A 23,251-nucleotide genomic window follows, 5' to 3' on the forward strand; every position below is an offset into this window, starting at 1 on the left:
TGCATTCAGATTGCAAGTGGACCCCAACAAGTGATTCTATATCCTCGAGCTCCGAGTTGTACAATCGGTTTAGGGAGATTAAAGTTACATGGGTCCCAAAGTAATGCATTTATTATGTCTACACTGTTCATCTATATTTAGAGATCATTTTAGAGAATTATCCAAAAATGAATCATATCCAGAGATTATCTGGACCTCACCACATCTAGAGTCATGTCAATGATTTGACAGAAGTGTGAAAATAATTGACTTGATGGCCTCACCTAACATTTAGAACAACAAAGGCGACACGAATATAGGGAGCAACTCTCAAAGGTAGATAAGAAATGGACACAGGAGACAAGAGGAGAGCATAAACCAATAAATCACCGACCAAAACTAACAGGAATGCGACCTGCAAATGCAACATAAAACTATATTATTGTATGAAACAAAGATAAATTAATGCAGATTAAAAGAAGTAAAAGCAATAATGGTTGTTTCTTTTTCAAGCAATCTGTGTAGGACATGGAAACCAAGCTGCTTTGTAGAAAAGTGAAATACTAAGCAGATTGGCTACGAGATCTATTCAGAAAATAGTATTGTATCCCAGTGGCATTTTCACTTGATCTTCTGAAAAATTAATTTATTTGTTCTCCTTCACTTGGGTATTTGACATGCTCAGAAATATTATAGTTCTCACCACCATCTTAATTTGGATAAATTGCACTGATTCGTAATGAAGCCTAACAAGAGAGCCAAGGTGGAAACCATCACGGGTCAAAGAGTATGGCCTGCAGTATTAACAATTCAAAAGAAATTTATTGCTAAAGTACTATATATTCTATTGGTTCTTTTGAACCACGACTGAGATCATCATCATCATCATCATCAAAGGCTTATCCCAAATAACTGGGTCTGAGAGCTGCTTATATTTGTGAAGGCTGTTATTATCTTTCCATTGCCTGCATAAGATGGTCAAACCTATGTTAATCAATTTGCTACCTTCTTCCATGTTTCTGAATAGAATTCCCTTTTCTTTTCTTTTTTTCCTCTTCTTTTTTCTTTTTTCCTTTTTGAGGGATGATAATAGGAATTTTGTTCAAGAGAGAAAAGAAAAAACAACCGGAGCCTCAGCTACGTAACACACCAGCAAAAGCAAGAAATGGACACCACGAAAAACCAAAACAGCAGCCCAATATCAACCAGACATATCTTCAACTATCAAAGAATTCCCGAAAACTCCCACCTCTGCTTGCTTCTCGGCTATTTCATTAGCCTCTCTGTTGGAGTAAGAGAATCAAATCTGTCTCCCATTATACAGGTCTCTAATTTTGTCCACAGAATCTGCCAAATGTCATTTGCTGTTTCCCGTCATGGCCCAAGAGATGCCATTCTTTGGGTTTTTCTTTAGGTTCCCCTCCACAAAAACTGGGATTGGGGTCATGTTAATAGTGATTTTAACTGCTTGCGACATGGCTGCAGCCTCAGCATAGCTTGAGTCCTTTATCCTGATTGGCACAGAAAATAGGATAAGCACTGTCCCATTAGAGTCTCTAACCACTCCTCCAATGCCTGCAGGGCCCGGGTTACCAAAAGAGGTGCCACCAAAATTAGCCTTGTATACTCCACATGAGGGAGCCTCCCATGAACAGTGGCTGAGTTGGATATTGATACAAGGATGCATGATCTCTTCCCAGTGACTTCAAAACAGGGATCAGGGATGCATCTGCCTCTAATATCAGCTTTGGCCCACCCAACTATAAGTGTTATGGCGGCCTTCACAATAGATTTACTACTCGCCTCTTTCCCTCACGATAGAATCCCATTGGTGTTGCAATAAAACAAGATAGGTTTCAGAGGAACATTTTATTTAAGGAATATGTGCAAGATAAGGGTCCATCTCCCTAACTGGAAGGTGTATTGTCCTAAAAGAAGGGACAGGATTGGTATTAGAAGAATTCACGGATACAAAATTTATTCCTTCACAAACGTGACAAGATTGCAAATGCTAACAGCATTTGATAGCAATTCTAGGAAATTGTGAATTACAAATCATACTTCCTAATTAGACAGTTTGATTTTAGAAAAGCTTGTTCGAACTTTCACCACCTCAGATTTAAACTTGAAATTCTCAAGACAAGCTAACTTGAACGGTTCAATGATTAGTATTAGGACTTGGAAATCAGCCAAGTACTTCAGCAGTGAGGTTCCATTTTCCTTTATTTAAGCCACGGTTCAAATACCAGTTCTTTTTAACTAACAATGAAAAACTTTTTTTTATATGTACACTGATACAGCACTAAACCGATCATAAAATTTACACCTATATGGATGATACAGAGTACGTTAAGTTCATATGTAGTAATAAATATTAATTTTGGATCCATCCAACATGTGTGCTGGTACAGAGATTCTTAACTTTCTCAAATTATTTGCATCACATTCTCATTGCCATCACCCTAAAAAACAACGATCGAGTTTTTTTTTTCTTTTTTTTTTTTGAAAGATGATTCATGATTTATTAAAAGAAAAGAGAGAAACAACAGAGGCAAAAAACAGGGAGAGAAGAATCGTGAGGCATCATCCTCCCGACAACAAACCTACAACCACATTAAATCATCTCTATTACAGCTCTTGAAAAGAGAGCACAAAAATTACTACATGTAAAGCAACTTCTAAACAGAGCACAGATCTTTTGCAAGTCTACAAACCCTTTAATGAAGCATGCTCATAAATTTCTTGCAATTTTTATTGGCATTTCCAAACATCCAATAGTCCACAAGAACTTCTTAGTAGTGGAATGTGGACTGTTAAATGATATCAAACAGACAAAGTTCCATGTCAAAAATAAGAACTTGTGTACCTTTAATATGTTCAAAGGGTTCTTCCAATAAATTCGGCATCCTTCATATACAACTGGAAAAAATGTGTGCACCATGAGAATTAATAACGTTATGCCCTGAAAAAAATTAACAAAGCCATGAATAACTTCATCAAGAATATATCACCACAGCTATGGAAAACACGGTCAGCATTAAACTTTCAGGAGTTCTGAACAACATAGCTAATAAACAAGGAAGTGTGCAGCCCTACACACCTTCATTAAACTCTACTTAACCTTGTTCCAAATTCCTACTGTGCACATCAATGGTTTCCACTACATAAACCATGCAAATGTAGACATTTTACTACAAATGCAGCACTAGAGTCCCCCGTTATCATCTTTTGGGTACAATCGATATCTCCACAAGTGAAAGCTTAAGGAAGGCCTATGATTTAATTTTTCCCATGTAGGAAGCTCCATGCCTTAGCTAACGCAGACACAGATCAAGACTTAGTAAGACTCTGGTTTCTACTACTCAAAGTAGACCCATTTGTCAATCCAATGTACATCCACACCAATGTCCTCTCTACAAAATCACAAATTTTATAAATTTCAACCCTGAAATACGTCCAACCTCTTGACATGATGGTGGTACACCAACGTTCCAAACCACTTATAAGTTATAAGAAGAAGAGGTCATAAAAAGACAAATGATTCCCTCTCAAAATTCCACACCAGTAATCCTTTTTCTTAAACACCTGTCAGATGTATATGAGGAACAAAAAGCTTAACAAGAAAGGACAACAATGGCGAGTGACCCTCTCATCACTCAACAGTTTTGAATAACAGTATCAGTGGGCATACCAGTTGGGCCCCAAAAAGATAAAATACAGAGCATATGAACCAATTTTTTCCCTCACAAAAAATGCATGAAAAGTTATATGGAAAATATGAAAAATGTAAAACGCCAGAATCTTTTTATGTATGTATGTGTTTTTAACATGTATGCAATGGTGTATGTTGTATCATTTTAAATTATAAAAATAAAAAATAAAATAAAATAAAATAAAAAATTGAGAATGTTGTGTCGGCTTTGACCTAATTGAATACAATCAAGCATGATTTGGTGGATTAGGGCCCATTACATATAAATACAATAAAAAGAAGATGAAAAAAAAAAAAACAAAAAACAAAACAAAACAAAAACAAAACAAAAGAAAATTGAGGATTTACCCCTTCTTCTAGATATTTCCCAAAATGGTCCATTCCGCTTCGATTCGTGATTCCCGCTCAAATCTTGCGTTTTTATCCTCAAAAGGTCAAAATAGATTTAGATCTAATCTAAAACTAGTTTCTAAGCTTCCTCTATGGTTAAATTGAAGAAAGAACTAAAACAAGACAAAAGTTGAATATAAAAAATTCAAAATAAGGCCTTTATATAGGGTTGTCAATGGGTCGGCTCCTATAGTACTCGTAACCAGGCTAACCGGGTTTTGGTCGTGTTAAGTCAGGGTATAGTTCTTGAATACCCAAACCAAGATCCAAGGTTCACATACCCACCAGGTCTTTGGATCTAAGTTTCAAGATGGGTTTAGCAAAGATAAGAGAATTTACATGGTTGGGCCCACCCGATGGAGGGATTAGATCACACATATATTTCCCACTTTGACATGTGTATGGTGTGTAAACAGTCTCTCTTACATGCGTGGGGCTCAGGAAACCTCACTTTGTTGTTAAAATCATCAATATGTATTTTTAGTCAATATATAATTGTACCATTAAAACTAGCCAAGCCCGACCTGGCCCCAACTAGACCTGACCCGAACCGGACAAGACCTGATTTTTAACCGGATCCAAAAGGTGAGACCTGAACACAACCTGATTTCTTAACGGATCCAAAAGATGGGATCTAGACTCATTAAAATCAGATCGGGACCATCGAGTACCCACATGTCTAAGTACTCGTTCTCTTCTTGCTGGTACGGTAGATTTTTATCTGATTGTATCATAGCTCCTCCAAAGGGAAGCATGATCTAATTCAAAATTTTCACCCAATTGGGCACGTCTAGGATATTTTTTCACAGTAACAAGATCATTATAACTTAGCTCTAGGCCTTCCGGTTAAAAAACGACATACCCAAGCTCCCATTTGGTCGAAGAAATAGGTTTCTTTCGATTTTTTTCAGCTTTTTTCTTTAGGGGATACTAAAAGGACATCTATTTCAAATGCATATCCCATTTTTGCACAGCGGGGCGTATTGGCCAGCATCGGCTGATAGAGGCCGACATACCCATTTTTTCCATAACCAACTGATCCACCCCCATATCGTGTAATAGGGGTGGATGCATAAGTTTCAATATGGCCAATACAGTTGTATCGTAAACATCGTTTGACTTATCTCCGATATTATCTAAATATCTCCAATATTATCGTTATCTCCAGTTTGGCGATACCGATAACACCAGTGGTATTAGAAATTCTAGGCATCAACAATGCATCGCCAACATATCGATATTGACAATATTTTCAATTATATAAACTCTAGGTGTTGCTTGTATTGCCAATGTATCGATATCGCCAATCTATCACCAATATTTTTTACTGTGTAAATTCTAGGTGATGCTTGTATCACAAGTGTATTGGCAATATTTCAATAATATAGCCAATGTAAAGATATCACAAAAAGTTTGTTTATTAAAAAAAATATATATTTCATTTTGTTTTATGAGCACATTTTTGTATGCAATTTTCAATTTGTCATTGCTAATATTGATAATATCTTAATATTATCGTTGTCGCAACATACGCGATATCAAGACCACAATCTTTCGTTTCATTTCCAATTGTCAATGATTTCTTGGCAAAATATTGTGAGTTATCAATATTTTGCAATATCGATGGATGTTTGGATGGAAGGTTACATGGATGATTGGATTGATTAGATGGGATGGATGAGATGGTTAGACTGTTTCTTACAACGATACATGCTTTTAAGCCCCCATTAAACAGAAACTTATTGTGTATTCATTCTTTTTGCAAAATTTTTATTCCTAAATATGCAAATATGTGTATTTTAGCATCTCCTGAAGTTTCCCTGAAAATTCTACTGTTTTCCCCATGTTTTCCCGCATTTCTGGTTATCAACGATATTATCGATGATATAGATATTATTTATGTATCCCCAGCCAGTGAAACTTGTAGCAATACCAATACTTCGAACACCGATCGTAGATGATATTTAAAACCATACTCAACCCTTGAAAAAAAAAAAAAAAACTCTCTAAGCAAAGAAATGGAATTACCCTTACTACCCATCAAGATGAAGCCCCATCACCATACAAAAACATCCCATTACCATACATCTCTAGATACAATTGAAGCCCAATCCCTACATAATAACACTAACACCCTAAATTTAGGCATTTGAAGCGCCCACCCAAAGATCATAGAGGAGATCGATCGAATTACAAAGCCAATTTGTAAAGCCATTATATTAAAGATTTTGGAATCCCCAATATTGGTTGACGCTGCACATGTAAGGGGGATCAGATATCACACAAATGGACTTGAACAAGGATTTAGAAGTGAAATTTCTGTTAGACGATTACTTTGAAACACGCTTATCCTCGACAGAGAAGTCGTTGCTAACCTCATAAAGGTTTCCCAAGTGCACAGTGAAGCCCCTAGCTCCATCATCATAGAGGTCTTGAGAAGAGGCATGCCCAAAACAATAGATCCCCCAACAACCTCACAACATTTCCCAATCACCACGGCATGATGAGGAGCCAAGTGGTATAAAGAGGGCAAAGAAGCTACCAGCAGCTCATCCCTGAGGCACACATCCTCCCAAGACCAAAACTGTTCACTATGGACAATGTCAAACAGAGAAGCGTCCTGAATACTGCTACCCCCATTTTGATGGATAGACCTACCCTCGTGGTCAACTTTCTGCTTAGGAGACCAATAGCTTTCTAGACATTGGAACCAGCATCCAGAGCGAGGACCCTAGCTACCAACCCACCTCAGAAGACTCATACTTCTAGAGAATAGCCTCTCTCCACGATGCTCCCAGTTCCTCTCCAAACCTGCACCACCATTTTACCAATAAATCCCAAATCCTTCCCTTGATTCTTCCTATACTATGGTTGCAGGAAGCAAGATTCGGGCACAGGACAGTGAGCAGGACATGAAGTTCAAATATGATGTGCAAGATTTTCAGGTTTAAGATCACGTTAGTTCATAAACAATTACACAAATTCCATATCCCACACAAAAGTTCAAACATTCAATCAAGGGGAATCTATGCGGGTCCAGACCTACACATGTTAGGGCTGGATCAATAAAAATTATGGACCAAACGATACTCAAAGGGAAGTAAATCCATCCACACATGCACAGCAATATGTCCCTAATCCAAGGGATTCACAGGTTTCAGTTCAGAGAACCCTAGGACTAGAAAAAGGGGGGAAACAAATTGAAAATAATACAATCTAGGGTTAGGGTTATGGAAAGTAAGTATGAGAGGGATGAAAAAGGTTGAAAACTGAACCTAGCGAGAGTCCACGCGCGCGGACAGTGGGTCAGACCTGAGGCACGTACACAGGGGCTTGGCCGCACGTGCGAGGGGGCTCCGAACCCGGAAACCGACTCCTTGAGTCTGGTCGGCCAGGGGTGGGCTCCAAAACCTCCGATTTTCGAGTCGATCTGATATGCATCTGTGCGTGGTGCTCCGCCGAAGTTTCAGCCCTTCTGCAGGACTAGATTCTGGAATTCTGCTGTAGAGAGAAAAATTACGGCAATAGATGACGGATTTGAGGCATAGATGATTGTAGGAGAAGAGAAGTATGGATGGTAGAAGATGGGGGTGAATCGGGATAGGTGTGGCTTCACACCACAGTATTCAGCCCTTCGAGGAAGAGAAGGTTTCACACCCAATTGGATTTCCACAACTCAGAAACTCAAAGTAGAAAAATGCGAAAATTTTTATTAATCTTCAATGAATCAAAAAGACTACAAGGGGTACCTATTTATAATAAAACCCTATACCCCAAAACTCGCGCCATGTGCGCAACCTATTACTTGGCGATAAAATAATCAAAAATAACAACTAATTAAAATAATTTAAAACGTCCTTAATACTCTTAATAAAAATAATAAGCAAAACCTAAAATACGAGATTAATTAGAATAGTGGGTCACGATCATGAGAACCCATGGTGGGCTTTTCATGGCTATCGGGTCCACTCCAACGAACCAAAATGCAGTCCTCTAACTAGGTGGGGCCCTCGTCCTCCTTCCATACGTGCGTAGGGGGGGCGTGCGTGGGCGCGTGATGTCCCCATCAGAGAGGGGAAGCTTTTGTTTCAAAATGTTATCAAGCATAAACCGCTAGCAAGCAAGAGCATCATCGCAAGTCCAAAGAACGATCTGAAGCTAGAGCAGCACCTGATTAGAAGGATGGTGCGGCTAATTCATAGACCAATGCCACCATCCATCTTCAATTTTTGGACATCCTACCATTTTACCGTGTGAAATCAGTGGCTTTCCTCACTTCCACCCACAAGAGATCACACTAGATTTTCTCGATGCCATGGAAACCAGAGCCTTGATTCTTCCAAACCCATAATCTTAACAACAATAAAGCATAATTTCACCTCGAAACCAAAATGCAAAGAAGCAAGTAGACCAAATGCATCAACTTGACTCACTATTTAAATTTCCACTTATTTTTCCAGTAATGTACCAGTTTAAGCGTGTATATAAGTTGGTAGTTTTATTAGGATGAAATATAGTCAGTAGAGGCATATTAGTGAACACCAACCATTGTTGGGTTCAAAGGAATAACTGATAAAGGCACTTACACCTGCAACCAAAACTTTTTTTTTTTTAAGGAAATCCATCTGAACTGCAAAGGATAACTTCGAAACCTCACTACCTTTGTAATGGTTATGGCTGAAGTTGAGTTGTGATTTAACCCAAATAGGGCCAAATTGAATGCCTACATAATCCTTAAGAAATTAAGTATTTGATATCAAAACAGAAATACTCAAAACTAGTTACAGAGAGAGAAGCATTTAACTGTAGAAAAGATAGGGTTGTCAACATGGCTTAAGTTCCTCTGCAGGCCAACATGGCACATCTGAACATTGTGCTCCCTTAATAAGATCCTAAGTAGCACTAATTAAATATCTGAATGACATAAGTTCTACCAAATTTCTAAGCAAATAAATAACTCTAACCTATAGTTTGTAGGTTGGTAATAATCTACAAGCCTGAAAGATATTTTCAACAATTAAGCCAACAAGAATAAGAATCTAACAAGCTTTTCACAATGAATGTTCTTCACAAAACTAACCTCATAGACAAGGGACTGAACACTGGTTAAGTAGGGCAACTCCCCAAGGTAAAAATACTCCCTGTCATGGCATGTATATGGAATGTACTTGGCACACCACAAAGGCTTCTGCAAATATCAAAAGAATTATGTTAGTCATCTTGAGCAGGTTAGCCAAAATAAACAAGTGAAACAACACCACAAGTAACAGAAAACTGCTTCCTGAAATGGACATTATAAATCCTAGATGCAGTACATGACATGAACCCCTGTCAAATATGATAGAACAATTTAGTGATCTTTTCACATAACTCAGTCAAAGATGCCACAAATGAACATCTCAACTTACCTCAAGGAAATTCAGTACTATTAACGCAAAAAGATTGAGAGACCACAGCCAATCAAATCGGATAAAGATGAAGTAGAATTTTGATGCCCTTTCAAACCTCGATTCATCAAGAACTTGCTCAGGTAAACCAATACCATCTTCGGCCTGAAAATGCATTTTCAACAACATTGGTCAAGATAGAGAATATTGCAAACACGATTTGTTCCATTTATGTCATAGGGAAGTGATCCACCATATCTCAAAAAAATGCCTTTATCTAGGAGGAAAAATGCATGCTTCCACTTTATATCTGCAATGACATCACTTCTTGAATGGATGCATTTGGTGAAAAGTAATAATGGGAACATTGGCTACAGACAATTTCCAAGTTAGCCAAGGGAAGGAAAAACAATAAAACATATCAGAAGATGCATAATTTTGGCTAAACATGTCATCAAATCCATCATGAGCGAATCATGAACACCATTTAAAAGTGGCAGATGGTTAGTTGGGCAACCACTGATGGTAAAACAAGTACAACAACCAGTTATATATAATTTTCTTGATTGCTATACAAGAAAAAAAATATATATAATAAAGGTAAAATATATGGTATAATACAAATCATTAGGGGGCAAGCATATAATCCTAACCCTACAATCCTAAAAAGATCAACTTGCAGCGACCAGATGGAGAAGATGTTTGGTAACAAAAAGGTCAAACAGATAGCCATCCATCCAACATGACTACCTTCCAAGTATTGTTGTCTTCATCCATTGACTCTTCAGCATTCAACTTGTTGAGAAACTTAAATCCTGTCTCATAATTGCTATGAGCTTCAATCCCTGCCCGAGAGCAAATGCAGCCCCCAAAACCAGTGCAACAAAATGGCAGAAGTATCCACAGGAAACTGTTGCTCATCTTGGCATTCCTTAAACCTGTCACCTGTTTCCCTAATCAGGTTTGATGTTGCTTGTCTTGCTTCTTTAACCTACATATCTCATGCCCATCATGGCTATGAATTGATTCATAGATTCTCTTTCCACTTGTATAACCTCTTTAGGCATGATGTACTCATAGTAGTCCACTGGCATTTCAACCTCACATACAGCCTCCTCCATGTATTATCTTCCTTTATAATTAACTAGATGATACAGCCTAGATGAAGAGGGCTCACCAATTGGAATACCCAGAAAGAGAGTGTTCACAATTGTTCTCCAAAAACATGGAAATATACATACAAGAGTCAGAATCAGGTTATCAACATTGAGCGGCAACGACAAGTGGTAACTATGCAGGAACATGTTGCGCACAAAACCACACGTCAAGCAAGCATGCATAATAGCATAGATGGCAGCAAAAGTGGCGTGTGATAATACCATCCCAACAAGCCATGTATAAGTTCCACACTCCATAATTATACCGGAAATGTTTTTTAAAAAAAAAAAAAAAGAAACAAACAATCTGGAAAAGGAAAATTTGCAATAATAATGAAGAAGTCAATTATCCTAGGGGTCGGTATGTCAGTTGCAAGGTATTCCAAAATGATTACGTAACGGCCGAAACAGTAATGGTGGTAACCATGCGCATTACGCAAAATATGGCCCGTAACTAACAGTTGAAAAGTGGCAATGGAGGTTTGCTATGGAAGAAGAGGCACTTTGGAAGGATATAATTGTTAGTATGGATCCGGTAATGGAGGGTGGTTAACGAAAGATTCTTTCTAGCATAGGGCATCGCACTTGAGGAAAAGTATTGCTTCAGTGAAATCGAGTTTTGGATATGAAGTGTGTTTCGTGCTTGGGAACAGCGAAAACATAGACTTCTGGAAAGATATTTGGATTGGGGAGGATACATTGGAGTCGAACTTCCCACGGCTTGCGAGCTTATCTATGGACCAGAATGTGTTGGTGGGTGGTTGTTTCTCTTGAACTAGAGATTGTATAACATGGAGCCCCCCTTGCCCGCTCTTCATGTCCGAGGAAGAGGTAGGGGAATTGACCTCCCTATTGGACCAAATCAAATTTTATTATCCGTCTATTGGTGAGAAGGATAAGATGTATTGGCAGCCGAATAAGTCCGGACGCCTCTCTGTCCAATCCTTCTATAACATGCTCCAAACCCATGCCCTTGAGGAGGCCTCTGGTGGTGCGGCTACTATCAAGTTTATTTGGTCCTATGGAGCTCCACCAAGAGTTTCGGCTTTTGTGTGGTTGGTTGGTTGAGGAAAATTCTTAACAGTAGATAACTGCCAGAAGCGGGGAATGGCTCTCCCAAATGTTTGTTTGATGTGTATGGTGAATGCAGAATTAATTAACCATCTCTTTCTGCATTTCCCAACAGCTTCCTTTTTTGTGGAATAGTATCCTATCCATGTTTTGGGTTAATTGGGCATGTTCGATCTCCATTGATTTATTCTTTTTGTCTCGGCATGGGGTGGATCTCAAAGAGGAGTTGAAAGTCACATGGTGCTTGTGTCTATTGGCTGGCTTTGGGTTATTTGGGAAGAAAGGAACGGGAGATTGTTTAGGAACTCGAGCCACTCTATGGGATGGGTTGTATCGAAAGTAAGGAGCCTAGTTATTGAATGGGCTTCATGCTTTGGGGGGAGGGGATTGATTATTCTTTTATCCTATAATTAGTTTGGGTGGTGCTAGCTCTCTCTCTCTGTATAGTTTCTTTGCCTTTGACGCTTGCTTATAATATAGTTTTGTTATCTTTCACACACATACACTAATCCCTTCATTACGCCAGAATCAGCAGGATCATGGACATCTCCATCCTGCATGAGGAGCTCTAGCAGGGAATCCAACTCATTATCAATGGAAGAGAATGAGGTTGAAGCTAAGAGATCTTGCATTTCCATGACCAAGGATGGCAAAGCCATGTTAAGGGTTGTGGCTCTAAGGAAGGACGTAATGGAATTGAGATCCATAGAGCTGGTAGGGATGTTTATGATGGGAATGGAGGAGGCCTGAATATCTTCTGTTAAAAAAGCCGGCGGAGGGGTATATGAGTTACTAGTAGAGGCCTAAGAGGAATTCTGGTGGACGGTTCTTTTGGGCTTTTGGGGAATAGGTGTTTGTGTGTTAAGGTAGGCTTGTAAGGATAGGGGAAATGAATCCTTGAATGGGTTCGACCATGATTGTTTGGTGAACTGCATTTTCTACCTGCCAATTGAGGGCAACTTCGGCTGTAGAAATCTCTCTTGAGGTGCCATTTTCGTTGACGCCCGCAGGAGTTTTGATCTTCCAAACGTGCTTTTCTCGCTGCTGAGGGTACTCAAAATCTTCAAGAGCAGGAAATGGGGGCAGATTTGAGGGGGAAGAAGCTGGAGAAGGATGAGAGTCCATAAGGTAGACCTCAGGAATGCCAAGTGCAAGGAAAGTTGTGTCTGGCGGTGTTGCACAAGAAGGTTTTGAAGAAAGTAGGGACAGGGCTTCCGAGCAGCAGATGGAAACGTATTTCATAAAAGTGTTCGAGCTTAGAGGAAGAAGTGCTACAAAAGGAAGATATGGAGGGTCGAGATGGCTCTGGGATATCAGGAGATGATAATGGTGTCATTTGTATGATGATGAATTATTCCATAGTAGTAATATGTTATGGGTTATCCTCAGGATTCAAAATCTGAGTAACAACACCTACTTATCCAATAACTATGTCAGGGTATAGCAAATTGGTCAACGAGGCAATCACTCCTTTTAGGAAATAACGCAATTATTCTCATTGAATTACAATCATTGAGCTTCATAACTTCGCCTTCTCAATGGCATCCAATGTTAAGCTCATTAGTAACAACAAGAAAATAAAGAGACGATTATGACCAAACAAGGGTGTATATTGCTAGACCTCATGCTAGCTTTCTCATGTGAGAGATCCGATAAACGGTAGTCATAGAGGATACTAATCAGGCATGAGAGGCTAGAAATATAAGGTTGTAAAGAGTAATCCTTCAAACCCATAAGATTACCACCAAAGAATTTTAAAAAATGGTCCGACTACAATAAAGGTATATATCGGTACTCCCCCTAATAGCTTAAGCTTTTAGGCGAGTTGGTCGGTCATTGTGCCCTAATTGGTATCAGAGCCAAAGGTCATGGGTTCAAGCGAAACCGTTGAGTAAGGCCTAATTGGTGAATGATGGACCTGGGGGCGAACCCCCACGCGGTTCATGGCTCACAGCAGCTCAGTAGAGCATGGTGGGTGCCTGGTCTGACTAAGATAAAGGTGTATAGGTGTATATGTATGTATGTATATACAGTGTTTTAAATATCGACGATATCGGCCGATATATCTCACAATATTTCTTGTATCCCACCTGTGCGATACGAAATGCACAAGCAGTGGGATATATCCCACATGTTCGATTTGGTGAGCATTTTTTATTTTCGATCCTTTTTTTTTTTGTAAATCATGTTAAATAAGTATTAAATTGTTACAAAACCATGATTTTTCATGTTTTGCATGAAAAATCATGGATTGGGACCTTCGATTTTGAGATTTGGAGGAGAAGGACCAAGTAGCGGAAAATTGAAAAAAATTAAAATTTTTCCAATTTCTCGCAAATCAGTTGCAATCTTTGTGTCCAAACATAAAATCAAACATGTGTGTAACCTGATTTAGTGATCCTTCTTTTGCTTTTGAATGTATTGCTTGTGTTTCCACACGTCTTCTTACATTGATAAATTATATGAATAAACTTTGAATATACTTGCATCAATTCAGTTAGACAACGCATAGATAAGGACCCCATACAAAGAAAACCTATTATGTGCACTTGTATTTTGTAATGTTTTGATTAGTAAGTGTGTATTGATGTCTTTTTTAACAATCATTGAAATTTCATTGAAAATTTCGACCAATTTCCAATGTTTCCCCATGTTTCCAACATCAGCGATACATTACGACGATACAACCAATATATCCCATTCGATAACCAATACGTATCCATATCCTAAGGGTGTGATACGTAACGTGATACCGATATTTCGAACACTGTGTGTGTGTAACCTTGCATCCCAAAAATTAAATTTGGTAGTCGAGGAGAATCTATAGTCTAGGACATGTCTAGATATTATGGTTCTTTGGATGGGTGTGATTACTAGCTGTGAATTCTGACCACTGTAAATTTTTTACACCTCCATGAGCCTTTGACTCGCCAAGAATGTCAAGATGTCTCTGGAATCAGCTCCCTAACATGTCTGCTGAGCCAGCTACCACTCACTGTAGTGGTTCATGTTCTTAAGTAAAACTACACCTCATTCACAGAAACATTCAAGCAGGAAGCCATGTAATTGCACATTTGGATCGATGCATTATTTTAGAAAATCAGCAATTTCAATAGTTCTACACCCTGCTCTCTCTTGATTGTTTCTTTCCCCTGCTCTCTCTTGAATGTTTCTTTCCCGCCTGCGTGCCACTTGGGCTAAACAAACAAGTCGTACAAAAGATGGACGATGCCATAAAGTTCACCTGGAGTGAAAAGCAGATCAATCCACCCATTAGGTGGGCCAGCCAATATATTGAGTCGAAGCACTAGTTGTCCATTGATTGGACAGTGCTGACTGCCTAATAAGTGGAGAATCCTGTCGTTTACCTCAAGTGATGTTTGTGGTTCGTCCCACCTTTTGCACAGCCCGGATGTTCTACGTAAGTGAAACACTGTCGGGAAAGAAAACACTGTATGGGAAAGTTCACATGCACTGATGTGTACTCCTTCCCCTCCACTCAGTTCTAATCTCTTTACTTGTATATAAAATCCATACTCTATCGCAATTACAAGTGACAGAGCTAAAATCATCGAGAAACTTCCACAGTAAATCACGCAGAGCTTCATCTCTATTTCGAAATACTGGCAACTAACATTCATCAAAATTAATAAAAAGCCACTGCACCGACTATTGGCATTCATCCGATCTGACGATCCCTCATATAATTCGGTTTGTCCAGGTAATCAAACACGAATTTGCAGTAAAAAAAAGTTCTTCGAAAATTCGACCTGATATTCCAAGGAAGATGGAAAACAGCTTACAAGATCGACAAGCGCTGCAGCTCTCTGATACGCCGAACCGTGAGAAATGGCGTCGGTCCTACTAACGAAGATCCTATGCCTGTCGAGGCGGCTGCTGCTGCTGCTGCTGCTGCCGCCACTTTCTTTTCGAACCAAAGGCGTCTGCATTTTCGTCCTTTTCTCGTCTCTTCAAACGTTCCTCAGCAGAATTCTTCCCACAGGCTTTTATATTCGAAAAGGTGTGAAATGAGAACAGAGAGACCGAGTAGAACTAGAACGCGCGCAAGGAGAGGACCCAAGGAGTAGGGACATGCGACGAGTACGTGTTGCCTCCGTCGCGACGAGGATCCAGCGTGTTCGCCGCCCACTGGGGCCCATGTCCTAAGTGGCCCGATGATCAGAACCGTCCTTCTTGTTAACTCTACAAAACACGGGCCACCGGAAGATAATTATTCTGAACGGATGACTATGGCCGTTGCTATCGGTAGATGAATTTACATCAATGGAAAGAAGATTTTCTGTGGCTCTTATTCAACTCTAAAATCAAAGGTTAGGATTAAAATATCTTACTTACGGTAATAACAACAATATGAACAGTGCAAATCATCAACCCATTTTGTCGTCTGGACCCCTGTGGGCAGAGACACAGGCTGGATTGTGTGTCGCGACAGAGGCAAAACGAAATCTGATTTTGCAACAAACTACGGAAATGTCCTTGAGACTTGAGAGTATTTTACTGAAATTATCCCTGATTTTGCAACAAACTACGGAAATGTCCTTGGTTATGATAGCGACTATTGGGCGACGCGAGCAATAACCAGGGCATGACAGGTGGCTGAGCTGGTTCGCCAGTATGCATTGCGCGGACGATTTTATGACAAAGGAGTTACTAGAATAAACGCAAGCAGTAACCGGGGCCATCCCAAGTGGCTGATCTGGATCGTCATGATCCATTACGGAAATGATTCTAAGCCATCGTCCGTATTCTTTACTCGTACGTGATGCGGAGGGTTTGCTAAGTACATCCCCACCTATGGTAATAGGGTACGATCGGGATTTTAGCCATTAGATCGAGATCTTTTTTAATAATCCAAACCGTTTATATGATGGACCTCACCGTGTATGGGAGTCAACTAAAAGAACTCTAAAAATGAAATGTTTCAATCTACTTTTTGATTATTCAAAAGTTAAGAGAATGTTCATGTCCGGAAGATATGAGTCAAGTGATCGAAGGGTTAAAATATTCGAAGGTAAACGTTTTATTTTATTGCCATTACCGATTCCATGTGCGGTCCGTCATAGATTTAAATATAGGACCATAGATTTAAAGGCTACAGTCGCCATAAATGCTACAGCAGTGCGTCATTGATGAGGTCTGGCAGAGTTGGTGACGGGGGGCGCGGATGCCGATTGCCTGCGGACACTGCCAGTACCGACGTGGCACTATTCTGTAGGCCACACGTGATGTATTTGTTTAGTTCACACGGTTCATTCATTTTGGATTTTTATTTTTGGAAATGAGCTTGGCATGTCAACATCTCAGGTGGACCACGCCAGGGTAAAACGATGGTAATTTAACAACCACCATTCAAAGGTACATGTTAGCTCTTTCTCACGAATTCTTCTTTCCTTGCGATTCAGTATTTTTCTTTCACTAATAAACGCAGCTAGCTAATATATTTTTCAAATGAGCAAAGATAGATAAATAAAATAAAATAAAGATTAAAACAATGTCAATTTTATTAATTTCTTAATTATGTTCATTAAAATTGAAAAGTAAATATAAGTAGAGAAATATAAAATAGATAAATATTTAAACATTTCAAATAAATGATGCAAGCATATGGTCAATAGAATATGACCAAAAGGTTTGATCTCCTAAATAAGAATTTGGTTAATCGGGATCTAACGACATAAAAGGTTACGGATAATTATAATATTCCTACAATACTGTAATGGTATTGATGAATAGTAGTGATTTATACTAAGACTAAGGCTATGCTAAGATAAATATAAATAAGATAAATTGTATTTGACATGTGGCTTGGAGCTCTCCCTCAATTGTTGTTTTTTTAAGTTTATGGGCAGCGGTGGTCGTACATAGGCTTTCGTGTCGTGAGTGATTTAAATAATCTTATGTGCAAATCTTCTTAATTATCCACATAAGTGTATCATATCACGTACGGACACGTGTACAAGAGCTATACTCCCACTTGCGTTACCTAAAATCCTCACATCAGAGACTCTCGCATTGAAAAGTTACTGAGTCCCCATGTCATTTGGCTTTGTCATCTGTAAGGAGCTAATTTTTGCAAAACTCTAACATTTAATGCTAGATAGAGATATACTTTGATAAGATTTTGACATTTAATAGTTGCATAAAGACTTGTTTTAATAGGACTATTGACATTTAATATCAAGATAGATATTTTTTTTAATAAGACTCTTTACTTTTATAGAGATTACTTTTGATAGAACTTCATTATTTAATGTTATTTCGCATACATGTTTCTAACTTTTCTTTTTAAAGTCATCTATACCACATATAACATTGTTGTCACGTGGCATCTCCAGGATTGTTTAATCTGGGCACGTTGGGTGGGGTGTAAACAATATTATTGGTACATGAGTAGGATTTTATCCATCATTTAACGTGTAGTGCTGACATGTGGTGGCATTTCATTGATCAACAATGGTGTGCCAAAAACGGGTGTAAACAGAGACAGTTAGAGACTAAGTCATTAAATTCAAGTAAAGTTGTGTCCTTATAAGCTGCCTAGTGCATATATCTTATCCACGGTTAGTTAAAATCCATTTATGCATAGTAACCAAAGAAAATAAGGACAATATGTCCTCAAAATTTGATGATTAGTGAGGATTGCATGTTTTTGTAAAAAAATAAAATAAAATAAAGGGAGATAAGATTGAGGATAGCTATCACTAGTTTTGGTGTACATAAAAACACATTGTTCCATACACATGTATAATTATTTACGTTCGAGCACCTCACATGTGCACATGTGTGTAAACGGCCTCCTGCACACGAAGTTAGGGAAAATGCCCTCACTTTCTCAATTTTTTCCGTTTGTTAGTTTTAGTGTTTGTTTGATATAAATGTGAGGGTTAATTTGAATGTACAAATGTGCTTAACTTACAGTTGCTACTAATCAGAGCATTACTTCATAATATACAGTTGACTAGAATGCATAGAATCGCTTAAAAGGACGAGAAATCAAAAGTTTCCTCAACTTCAATGACTCTCGTATTAGTCTGCACTATAGATTCCAGATAAGGGTCTTCGTTATGGAAAGGAATGGGTTAGGCACCCTTTTTCACCCATATGGTGTGCGATCTCTAGTTTACAAGACTATAGTTTTTATGGGGCCTAGGTAGGCAAAACTTTTTAAAAAATTATAAAAACAATAAAAGACTAAGAAGAGTATTAGTCATATTACGCAGGGTTTTGTGATCCGAATAAGTAAAATAAAAATAAAGTAAAGACAGTAGAAAATATGTGTGTGTATTGATATAATTGATGTTCAAGGTATATGCGGAGTGAAATATGACTTGATTCAAGATGTGATAAGGAAAATGAGAAATCAGGCAACCTTTTCGGTCAAAAGGGATAATCGAATGTCCTGAATCCCAATCCTACTAATTGAATTCAGTATGTCATCCAGCTTTGACTTCCACTAGATAAAGTAACTTGGAAGGGGGAATACTTCAGAGAGGGCAAAGGGTCAAGCATGTGCTACTTTAGGAGTAGTGAGAGTATGTCGATATCTAAGCAGACTTCAACGTAGCTATCTTCATGTGACCAAACTCTTTGGTCTCCTCTGTCTTCTCCTTCATCCCCCCTTGCGTTCAATGGGGAGCCCCTTAGATGTTGGGGTTTGCTTTTTGCCAATAATTTTGTTACTCATGGCTTCAAGCAGGCATATAAGGATCGTGGTAGCCTCTTATTGGAATGTATAGAGGTCGTGGTAGCTTCTGAGCAGGGCATAGGAAGGCCAGACCCCAAAACGGCAAGGTATGGGCCGTTTTTACTAAAAACGGGGACCATCTATATTAAAAACAGTCCCTAGCAGACCGTTTTTAATATAAATGGACCTTTCTGGTCCATATATAGGTAGGTTGTGTTAGTGCACTAATTTATGCACCTGTTTGTCAATCACGTGCGTGTATGTGTTAGTAAGTTAGTTGAGTCATTCTAAGCTGAAGATTGAAGACACGAAGAGTAAAGAACATGTAAATTAGGGTGATTTGGTGACTCTAACCTTGGACTCAAAACAATCTAGCTTTCAAATGATTCATTCTCAAATAGGTAAATCCTTGGTTGATCATCACATAGCATTAGGAGCTAAAATAAAACATGATAATTTAGGTTAAAAGAGGTGTAAAGCTGTTGTAAATCATACTACTCATAACAGCCATTTTCGAGCGGTTTTCGATTCTATCGACATGCCATCAATGGGGATGTATGAGTGTTCGTTACACTGGGGGGATGCACATCCAGTTAACCGATGAATGGACATTCAAACAGTCAGTTCATTCAAATGCAAGAGAATTGATCTTTTAAATAGTTGACTCATTCTTTGAATGTAAGAAACATGGTCTTTCAAACAGTTAACCCAGTTCACAAAAGGTCGTTCAACAGTACACTGATCTTTCAAACAATCAACCAGGCATCCGATAACACCCGCATGTCATAAATGCATGATTAATCTAACTTTTATTAATCTGATTCACAATCAACTCTTTATAACAAACTCATGCACTAGTGATCAATCCTGATCCAACCGGCAGCACTTACCATCATCGGAGAATATATGATTTTAAACGAATGGTTCCTCCCACAAAATCCAACCAGGAACAAGGTCCGTAAGGGGACCTAACAATGAGATTCCACCCCAACTAAGCCAACAAGGCACAGTGATACACCAAAGATGATAAGTCTACCACCAATTTCATTTATCTCAATTCTCAGGATGACCATTAATTCAAAATACAATCTCGTACATGTGTTACGACTATATGAACCACAAACGGGACAGTCAGGTCACATGAGTCAATCTACAATCGCCCATAATCCCTGTGGATATCACAGGCAAATCCTGATTGTCAGGATTCATTATTCCAAATATATTTACCTGCAAACACCCCAAAACTTACTCCAAAGTTTCTCACAATACATATCCATATATGGAACCTACCAGGCAAGTTGTATATCTAGACATGTTACCAAGTGTGCACATGTGCAACAACCTATACACGAGATTCATAAGTTAACCAAAAACAACTCTCAAAATGAAATGTTCCAATCAACCTTTTATTATTCAAAAGCTAAATGACCGTTCATATTCAAAAGAAAAGAGTAAAATCATCAAATGGTTAAAATATTCTAATTTAAACCTTTTATCTTATTGTCATCACTTATCCCAGGTGAGGTCCATCATATAAGAGTTTAAAATAACTTGGATAGTTTAAATTTATGGCCGTAGATTTAAAGGCTAAAGTCTTCATAAACGCCACGGCAAATCATCAATGACGTGCTCTAGCAGACTTGGTGACGATGTGGTGGTCGTGAATCGTGATAGCATGGTTTTACCGTCATCTGTACTTTCTTAATCACTTAAATCACACGTTGAATATGATACTAAACCTATATGATTTTATCATGGGCAACGTGGATCATGCACAGCGGATTCTAAGACGGGCGCCATTTCAAAAAAGAAAATGCGTGGCATCGCAACCAAAATCAACATGGATGAGAATGGTTAGAAAGGATTTTTACTACAAAATTCTTCAGAACTTGAAATTTTACCAAATAAGACCTATGCTGAAAGTGATTTGTGAGCAACAAAATTACCATAATGTACACCACAATTTTCTTATAAAAAGTGGTACAGTAAAAAACTGCGTGGCATATGTGATATTTGTACTATATACGCCTATCTAACAGATGTAATCTGCCATAATATTTAAAACCAAAACTTTGGTTGATCTAAACATAAAGTGGGGTACACCATTAAAAAATACACACCACTTAAAATCATTAAAATGGATCGTGCAACTCATACGGTGATTTAATCATATAGAGTTTTTGTTAATATGATTATCATGGATAAATGCATTTGTTTTATATGTCTACATAATATAAATGCCATGTGGGGCTAAAAATTCTTAAACTTAATATTTTTTTAAAGGAAAACAATATATGAGAGTGCCTTACTAACTTCTCTTCTCAAAACACATGACTCATAATTTATGAGAGGATTCTTTAGTAAATTTGAGATTTATAAAAAAAAAAAAAAACATAAAACTTCCTAGTTGAGAAAAATTATCTGATGATTTAATTAAAAATATAACCTTTGATAGGGTAAAATGGTGAAAGTGTCTTTATATAAAGATTGTAATTAATTAGGATAAGGCTTAAATGATGGCATTATATATGATGGTAATCATTTCACTTTGCCGGTAGAATTAGGATCAATATTATACTTTTAATTATTCATTTGACAACAATCAAAATAGATGGTTAGATTGCTCGATCATTGTGATGTTGAGGTTCGTGGTCCACTTGCAATGGGCCCACAGCTTGAATGGTTTGGATGCCCCACCAGGACCTACCCCCACAAGTGTACAAGATCCAAGCCGCTCATGAGTCGATCCCTCTCAGTAGATGTCTTGTCCCAAAAAATAAGACCATTCGTATCAACAAATGGCCCACATATGCACATCAACTTTTGACCATGACTAATTTCTCTCCACCGTACATTTTACATGTGTGCCCCACCTGGTGACTCACTGGGCTTTTTTACTTGTAAAGGCATCTACACAGCTTGCCAAAGATATAGTCTAGGATCTTCGGCATCTAGATATCTAACAGCGGGTCCCATCGGCAGGAACCAAGGCATTCCGACTTGGGAGCGAATTCGGTTCTACCTAGAGACGGACGGTCTTGCCATAGGATACTTGTTAGAGCTCACCATGATGTACATGTTTCACCATACCGTTAATATATTTTGAGAGATTATTTTAGACCACGTACCAGATTAAAGGCTCGGGTGAACCACACCACAAGAATCAATTGTAGTTGAATTCCAACCATTGAAAACTTCTTAGAACACATCCTGATATTTATTTTCCGTCCAACCTGCTCATAAGGTCACATAGTCATGTAAGTAAGAAGAGAAAACATAAATATCAGTTTGATATAAAACATCAATTCTCCATAGCTCCCCGTTGTGTGGTCCACTTGAGCCTTCAGTCTGCTTTTTTTAAAGCTCATGGCCTAAAATAATCTATCAAAATGAATGGACGGTGTGCCCCACCGATCACTTTAGAGGACCGTCTCTCTCTAGCCTAGGTTCTGATGGGAGTAGTACCCAATCCGGGCCTGTGTAGCATTGCCTCAGTTCCTGCGGATAGGACCCGCTGTTGGATGACGCAGATGCTTTTGGTTTACCAGACTGGAAGATATCCTAGACTATATCTTTGGCATGTTGTGTAGATGCCTTTTGAAAGTAAAAAGCCCAACGAGTCGAGTCATCAGGTGGGGCACACATGTAAAATGGACGGTGGAGAGAAATTGATCAAGTTCAAAAGTTGATGTGCACATGTGGCCATCTGATGATACGGATTTGTCCTATTTTTAGGATAAGACAGCTAACTGGTGGGATTGACTTCATGAGCGGTTTAGATCTTGAACACTTGTACCACGTCGCAGCACAGGTGAGGTGGGGACCGCAAAAGTTCTACTCGTTCGGGTCC

At 38.6% G+C, this 23,251-nt stretch overlaps 1 protein-coding gene across 1 annotated transcript in view; it reads right to left on the reverse strand.

Moving 5' to 3' along the window:
• Positions 1-15,910, reverse strand: part of LOC131245529 (two pore calcium channel protein 1B) — a 106,228-nt gene extending 90,318 nt beyond the window's left edge. The window contains exons 1-5 of the mRNA XM_058245054.1: positions 15,500-15,910; positions 9,490-9,633; positions 9,162-9,269; positions 2,846-2,941; positions 264-394 (exon numbers count right to left, since the gene is read on the reverse strand). Of these exons, the coding sequence (XP_058101037.1) occupies positions 264-394; positions 2,846-2,941; positions 9,162-9,269; positions 9,490-9,633; positions 15,500-15,646 (626 nt within the window). The 5' untranslated portion in view covers positions 15,647-15,910. The remainder of the gene's footprint in view (positions 1-263; positions 395-2,845; positions 2,942-9,161; positions 9,270-9,489; positions 9,634-15,499) is intronic.
• Positions 15,911-23,251: the final 7,341 nt, after the last annotated feature.

Source organism: Magnolia sinica, chromosome 5 (assembly GCF_029962835.1).
Source record: "Magnolia sinica isolate HGM2019 chromosome 5, MsV1, whole genome shotgun sequence".
Lineage (NCBI taxonomy): Eukaryota > Viridiplantae > Streptophyta > Magnoliopsida > Magnoliales > Magnoliaceae > Magnolia > Magnolia sinica.